Source organism: Sinocyclocheilus grahami, unplaced genomic scaffold (genome assembly GCF_001515645.1).
Source record: "Sinocyclocheilus grahami isolate Dianchi unplaced genomic scaffold, SAMN03320097.WGS_v1.1 scaffold641.1, whole genome shotgun sequence".
In the NCBI taxonomy this organism is placed as follows: Eukaryota; Metazoa; Chordata; class Actinopteri; order Cypriniformes; family Cyprinidae; genus Sinocyclocheilus; species Sinocyclocheilus grahami.
Window position 1 is genome coordinate 977,242 of NW_015505820.1, and position 8,336 is coordinate 985,577.

Below are 8,336 nucleotides of genomic sequence, written 5' to 3' on the forward strand. Positions count from 1 at the left end.
AATCATAATTATGAGAAATAAAATCTCTTGTGATATATTATTAAAATGTGATATAAAAATGCAATTGTAAAAAATAAAGTCATGATATAAAGTCGCAATTAACATAAAATTGCATTTACTGTAAGTCACAACAATAACAATTGTGAAATTAAAATTCACAATTGTGACCTAGTCACAATCAAAAAGAATAAAGTAGCAATTCATTGGATATAGCCACATTGCACAACCTTGTTCATGTAATCAGAAACTGGCAGAGATCTTTGAAAATAAAAGACTTCGCATCACTTCATCGCTGTCAGTGTGAAATCCCTGACTGCCCATAATGTTTCATAATGTGACACATTGCTAATTTATGAATGGCTAATGAATCAGAGCAGTGAAGAGTGGCATGTTCTGACAGCACTTCTGTCAATGACGTGAACACGTTAAGCGGTGACAGATAAATGTGTCACATTTGATAGATATGATGGACATCTATGTCAGTCAAACAGGTGAGTGGCACTGCTGAGGGGAGATGGTGGGCGGACAGGAACTGAGATAGGATGCTTTGAGAGGATGGGAAAGGATGACGAGTGGGAGGTTGAAAAATATGAAAAGAAAGAAGAGAAAAGGTGTTTTTTTCATTCTATCCCCTGATACTGAAAACAGAACAACCTCGCACTGTCTCAGAGGTGCAGGGTGACACGTGAGAGAGTGTAATACACGTACTGAAAGCCTGACACACGTTTACATACATACACTGAAATAGTGGCTACATTGGCATTAAAATCTTCAGAAGTGATTGGTATGTTGCCCTTTGAGAAGTTATGTCCTCTTTGAGAACACAAGACATATGGCTCTTACACGGTAACTGCAAAAAACTACAAATGAAATAATAAAATTCAGTAGTGTGCATTATTTGACTAGTAATATTAACAGACATAATAATATGTTGTATTTTAGACATGAATATATATATATATATATATATATATATATATATATATATATATATATACACACACACACATACATACATACATACATACATACATACATACATACATACATACATACATATATATTATTGGTTATTTTAACATTTAAATATAGAGTGTCTAATAGAAAGATTAAAAGTCTTTGGAAGTTTAACAAGGGAGCTACATAGCAAATGGTAGGATGGAGGAAGAGAGCAAAATAAAGTCGTAAATACATACAGTAGAATCCCACAGTGAAGAAACTCTCTTTTACACAAGAAAAGAGTAGTGATTATGTTACAGCTACCCTGCCTTTGTTATTCAGTGCTTTTGTGTTATGGTTGAAAATATGTGGGTGTGTGTGTGTGTGTGTGTGTGTGTGTGTGTGTCTATTTATGCTTCTAAGCACCTGGATTTCAGTGTTTATAATCGTGTTTGGGCCTCTGGGATGTATATTTCAATGCTGTCTGCGCATTCTGTGGCAGAGTTCTGGCGCTGAGAGGCGGCAGCACGTTTAGCCGCTAGCAGCCGCTTACGAGCCTCCAACCGCTGGGAGCCCTCCAGAGACCGGTCTCTCACTAGCAGCATAGGACCCCTCCCTGGCTTCCTGGGAACCGGAGGGGGCACGCGCCTCTCCTGGACAGCAACGACAAACTGGTTAGTGCCACTCCTCGACGTAACACAACACTACTAATGCATGCAATTGTGGGGTCATCTGTTGGGTCATTGGTAATATTTAGTTGTGTTTGAGTGCCAGGCATCAGCCAAATACATTAGGTGAGAGCTTGGCCATTACAGAAGCTGTTTTTGTGAGCTAAGAGTTCAACCCATTTGGCATGAGGTGAATGGGACCACTGGATGTAAACCACATGCAGCGTGCAATTTGGGAGCATCCCCTCAAAACCAGATCACTGTCAAACACAGAACACATAAAATAATAAGAAAATGAGCAAAACAAATCAAAGCATAACACATACAATATTCATGAATAAAATAAAACTGATAACATTCAAATAAAATATCAAACAAAAAAGCAATAGACCTATAGAGTCAGAGAAAACGCCATATTTAACTGAATGCAAATACAGAAAACTGACCGTTCAATACATTTGAGCTGAGATTTTGAATATTGTGCTGGTTGTTCTTTTCCATGCAACTCATTGTTAAAGTAGTTCATGTGACTTGATATCTGCCCTAGCGCTCCTTGGCTTGATCATAAGAATTTGTGAGAGAAGTAGTTATGTCTGATTCACAAATAAACAAAAAAGCAATAGACCTATAGAGTCAGAGAAAACGCCATATTTAACTGAATGCAAATACAGAAAACTGACCGTTCAATACATTTGAGCTGAGATTTTGAATATTGTGCTGGTTGTTCTTTTCCATGCAACTCATTGTGCAAGCATTGTTAAAGTAGTTCATGTGACTTGATATCTGCCCTAGCGCTCCTTGGCTTGATCATAAGAATTTGTGAGAGAAGTAGTTATGTCTGATTCACAAACAAATCATTCTTTTGATTCTTCTTAATGATTATTTGGTTCAGCTTACACATTTTTAAACCAAAAGCCAGATCACAACATTGATCCGAATGATTCTGTGACAAACTGGACTGATTAGATTCTCGACTCACTGACTCAATTTCTGATGGCAGCAGTTAACAGCTCACATTATGACTAATTTTGATATTTTCCTCTCAGAAAAGCTATCGTATGACTTCAGAAGACCAGGAATATAATGCACAAGTCCTACAGACTACCTTTATAATGCTTACGTGCTGTGTTTGTGCCCTTCTTTAAGCTTGAAGGCCTCAGGCTTCATTCATATGTGATGAAAAAGAGTGAACTGTACAATTTTATTGTACAGTAAATAATGACAATTTTCGTTTTGGGTGAACTGTTCAAGACAAAACGGCATATTGAACAGATTACTCTTCCACCCCTCAGAGTCTTTTTTTTTTTTGCATTAAATTTAATAATGCATCTACTCTGACATATATTGAACAGTTAAAATAAACCAATCATTCATCTTAAGCATGCCAACGAAATGTCACTGCACGATATTTAAACAGCGTTGCAAATTAATGTGTCAACTGAGGTATTCTTAGCTATTTTTAGATAGTGTGTAATGCATCTGGATTTGTGATATAAAATCTGTACCTTTCTCTCAGGAGGCTCCGGTGCTTTCCAGTTGTTAGCTTTCAGCTGGTGTAGCTCATCAAACTTCAGGCTGATGTTCTCAATGGACAGCTGCAGCATATCCCAGAATCCTGCCAGATCTTGAGACACGGGCCGTGGGTGGGCATTGGGATTCTGACAGCCAGAGAACAGATTATACACAAAACATCTGTTAATTTAAAAAAACAAAAACATAATCTCTAAATGGGTATTACTGATTTAATGCTATGCAGGCTAACATGGCCATTCAGGGGCAGAGCTACCAAGTGGAGCTCTGCTCTGATTGGCTGATCGATGTGTGCTTACATACCAAGTTTTCTTCACAGAGCTCCCGGAACTGCTGAAATTTCTGCGACATCAGCAACTGAGCACTGCCCACCGCACTGCGAATCTTGCCGAGAACTAAACAGACAAAATAATTGAGAATCAGCTGTGGAAAACATAGTAAAGTGTAATAAAACAAAAGTGGATTAAGTAGCTTGAAAAGTTGATGCAAGCGCAGTATGAGAAATTCTACGCAATAACACAGTAGTGAATGTGTGCGTGTGTGTCGCAAAGGCTTAGACACTTGGTTAATGTTTAAATGCTCTCTCTTTGAAGTGAGAAAGGGTCATAAATATCTAAGGCTTGGGAATCCAAATGCAGGAACCAGAGGAGCAGGGGGAGTGTTTACCATGCACACCAAACAAACACCCGCCAAGTGAGCCAAGAAACTCACACACACACACACACACACACACACACAGAGCTAGAGTGTGATGTAAAAAGATAGATTGAGAGTGAAAAAGAGTAAATATCATATCAGATTACCAAACAAAGGTGAATTATCTTAAAGGAAGGAAGCTAATGTTTGTCATGCGGGGGTCATTTAAAGGCTTTCGTCGTGGCCTAAAGGAGTGACTGCAGCGTGTCTCTGTGGATTGGAGCCATGAGGCAGTTTAAACAGAGATCCGATGAAATTAACTCACTCTGTTTAACATATGCAGCAACAAGAGACCATATGGCAAACAACGTGCTGTCATCGGACAGATTAGCATATTTTATGTATTCAGGGAAAGAGGGAAGGGTTAGAGAAGAGAGAGTGGAAGGAGACTGATATAGAAACAGTGAGAGGAAAAAGTAAATATACAGAGAAAGAGGGAGCGAATGAAATGAAGGAGACGGGTGGCTCCCTGCTGGTAGAAATGTCTGGTATGTGAGAGGGAGACAGAGCGGAGATAGATGAACAAGCAGGCTTTGTGACTGACACGAAGACGGTCAATGCGCCGTGTGTGTGGGTGTGTGTGCTTGAGCAGGGAAAAGCCGGGAAGTGGGATAAAAAGAAAGAGTTCGGCTTGAGGTAACCAGACTGTGAAATGACCTTGTGCACTGGTAGTTTTGTTAAAGTGGCTAATTATTCTTGGACACAGACTGTACAGATGTCATTCTAGTTTTGCAAACAAAAAAAAAGACTACTTGACTTTAAAATAGCAGTGGAATTGGAAATTCAATGATTTAGCAAAAACAACCATTTTGCTATGATTACTTTCCTATATGGTGTAAAATAACTCAAGTTGCCTAACTAAAAACAATGTTTATGGCTTCAAAGATGCATTTAGAACATTACAATTGAACATGCGAATCTCCCAAAAAGTGGTTTTAAATTGAGAATTCCAGAAAAGTAATGCTGTTGAATTTTTGTAAATTAGCCTATAATGCCCCAAAATGCTGTTGAATCAAACATTCTAAATGATTCTACAATGACCCAACATGCAGTTGAATTGAACATTCTTATGGCCAAAAAAAATACTATTGAATCAAACATTTTAAATGAGTCCATAATGACTTAAATACAGTTAAATCGAATGTTCTAAATGAGCCTTCAATGACCCAAAATGCTGTTGAATCAAAAATTCTAAATGATTCTTCGATGACCCCAAATGCTTTTGAATCGAACATTCTAATGCCCGCAAATGCAGTTGAATCAAAAATTCTAAATGATTCTTCAATGACCCAAAATGCCATTGAATCAAACATTATAATGCCCCAAAATGCAGTTGAATTGAACATCTTAAATGAGTCTACAATGACCCAAAATGCAGTTAAATCAAATATTGTAAATGAGTCTTCAATGACCCAAAATGCTGTTGAATCAAACATTCTGAATGAGTTTACATAGGCAGACAGGCAGCGTAGTACCTTTTTGAGAGTAAATATCTCAGTTACTCACTGTCTTCTGGAAGCTCATTCTCTCTCTCATCCTGCTCCATCTGTTTGCACCACCCATCCATCCTCTCCACCTCTGCTTGCAGCAGTTTAAGAAACCAGCGTCCGTCCTGCGGACACACAAACCCTGACACCCCACTCGCGTATTCCTCCTCCATGGCTCCATCCATCCAGGGGTCTGGAGGGGGCAGAATGGAGGGGTCGAAGCCCACATCGGTGTAGTCATCTTGGACACAGGCATGGTAGTGGTTCCCAGAGCCCTGGATGCTGACAGTGGAAGTGGCTGCATCTTGGGATGGCTGGCGGACAATGGGTCCCTCTTGGGTCTGTGTGAACTGGTCATCGCCGAGACACTCCAGAAGGTCTAGATCAGCTTGAACGGCAGTGGTGACGCTGTTGGAGCGTGTGACTCTGCGGTAGCTGGAAAGAAAAGATGAACCATGTTATATAGTTTGTATTCAAGTTTTTTTTCCAAAATGTGAACACTCAGAAATAATGTTGACTTGTTGCACCTATGCTAAAAAATGCTGGCGAATGGAGCATTCCAAGCATGTCCCAATAGTGCTTGCTGACAATGGCTTTTTTGAATTTGTTGATTATAACAAATAATAGACAAAAAATGTGCATCATAACAATAAACAATTTTAATTCAAACATACTGTTAATATGAGAAAAATTATCAAAATATAATGAGAAAAATTAACACTGTATTAATAAGGGTTTTCGTGAACAGTTTCAAAAAGTTCAAATTATTTATGTTTTTGAAAGAAGTCTCTTAGGCTCAGCATTTATTTCAATAAAAAATACAGTAGAAACAGTAAAACTGTCAAATATTATTACATTTTAAAATAAGTATTTTCTATTTTAACAAATTTTAAAATGTAATTTATTTCTGTGATTTCAAAGCTGAATTGCCAGCCATTAGACCAGTCGTCAGTGCCACATGATCCGTCAGAAATCATTCTAATATCCCGAATTAGTGTTCAAGAAACTTTTTTTAAAATTATTATTATCAATGTTGAAAACAATTGAGATGCTTAATATTTTTGTGGAAATAATGATACAGGTCCCCCCCCCCCCCCCCCCCCCTATTTGAAGAAGAGCATTTATTTGAAATATAAATATTTTGTTACAATGTTTTTACTGTCACTTTTGATAATTTAATGCATCCTTGCTGAATAAAAGTATTAATTTCTTTTTTTTAAATCTTGCTAATCCAAACTTTTGAATGGTAGTGTACATTAAAGTGTTATGTTAACAATAAAAAAAAACATTATAGTGGTAAAAATGTGGTTAATATGATATTTTCTATTATCAAATATAATTTAAAAATCTATTTAAATAAAAACTATTTTTTATAACTAATATTAATTATAATTTTGTTTTAAATACAAATTTAATAATTTAGAAATCTAATAAAAATATAAAACATACTGTATAGCCAAAAATTTAATTAAAATGAAAGTTATAAACATGCCTCATAATGTTCGAAAGGCTGTAAAAACAAACATGCCAAATGTACTAAAGATTTTCAAAAAAATAAATAATAGTGATAAAAATTAAATTTAAAAATACAGTAATTGGTTTGTAATTTTCTGTTAAAACTTCCTTCTAGGTAACTGTAGACTATGATATTATATACAAGTGTAACAAACACACAGACACCTGTAGGAATAGAGAGGGATAACATATCAAAGCGATCTGGCTTAGATCTGCTACTCTGTGTTTGCCTGGTGTGTGTGTGTGTGTGTGTACTGGAGAGGTAGGACACCTGCTCTATTCAGGTGCACTGAAACACACTGACATCTCTCACCATACCCTGAGTGTGTGTCGCCTGTGTGTGTCTGTGTATCTGTGTTTGAATTTCAGCTTATTAGAAGGCACAACCAAAATAATGATAGCACATACAGGCCATAAAATTGTTTTTCAATTTTCATGAATTTAGCAATCCATTCAATAATCTGTGTCTGTTCTCCTACACATCATATTGAGTTCTGATATCTTTTTTAACCATTTGTTTCCCATTACAGACCATTTTAGATTGTTGGTGTGTGTGTGTGTGTCAGAGAGACCTGTTTCATATCAGCTAACTACTTCCTGTAGAGAGGAAGAGAGACCAATAAAGGGCACAAGAGAAAGAGAGAGAGAAGAGAGAGTATTAATTTCTTGTTCCGCACACATGGTAGTAATCATTGCCTTCTGTAAATCATATCATAAGAAAGCGTTTGTGTGTGTGTGTGTGTGTGTGTGTGTGTGGTTCTCATGTTCACAGTTAAATGTAACTACAGCAGACTGTTTTACAGCAGATTCTTTTTACATTTGAACCTGAAATACATAAAGTGCCCCCCAAAATATCTAGACACTTAAGCCACAAATAAAAAGGAATACATTTCACTGTATTAGATGACAAAATATTAAACCAAATGGAATGGCAAGAAATATGCCTATTTACAATTTGCCTAAATGAGTTAAAGTATTAAATATTTCATCATTGTACATGATGATGATCAAAACCTGACTTCATACATCCACTCAAAATCACACTGACATAAGTTTACCAGGGTACCATGACTGGAAATTCTGTCATAGTCAGCCAATCACGTTTAATCTGGATATTCCATTTATGTATGAGATGGTGCTGTTTGAGGCTGAAACTAACCTATGGTGGACTCAGAGCTTTACATATTAACCGAAGCTATCAATAGAACACCCACACACTCATTTTTCAAAATGCTTATCCTAGCCGCATGTTAAAGCCACTAAGACCACCACAGCACCAAAACCTCTGAAGGGTGTGACATGGAAGACACCAGTGCCAGAAGTTCACCAAAATTACTTTCAAGGGCATATTTACCTTTATGATGTGTTTATATTACATATCAAAATACACAGAGTGGCATTCATTTAAAAAAATCAATAATCAAAAATCAAATAAAAAATCAATCAATCAATCAATCTATCTATCTATCTATCTATCTATCTATCTATCTATCTATCTATC

General features: G+C 36.8%; 1 protein-coding gene across 4 annotated transcripts in view; it reads right to left on the reverse strand.

Annotated features, from left to right (window-relative positions):
- Positions 1-1,071: 1,071 nt before the first annotated feature.
- The window catches only part of LOC107558341 (disks large-associated protein 1-like), a 155,917-nt gene continuing 148,652 nt past the window's right edge, over positions 1,072-8,336 (reverse strand). For 3 of the 4 annotated variants that reach the window (XM_016241997.1, XM_016241995.1, XM_016241996.1), the window contains 4 exons: positions 5,340-5,755; positions 3,441-3,532; positions 3,113-3,265; positions 1,072-1,592 (listed from right to left, as the gene is read on the reverse strand). In XM_016241997.1, the coding sequence (XP_016097483.1) occupies positions 1,380-1,592; positions 3,113-3,265; positions 3,441-3,532; positions 5,340-5,755 (874 nt within the window). In that variant the 3' untranslated portion in view covers positions 1,072-1,379. Of the gene's footprint in view, positions 1,868-3,112; positions 3,266-3,440; positions 3,533-5,339; positions 5,756-8,336 lie in introns of all 4 variants that reach the window. The other variant, XM_016241998.1, reaches the window with a different exon arrangement.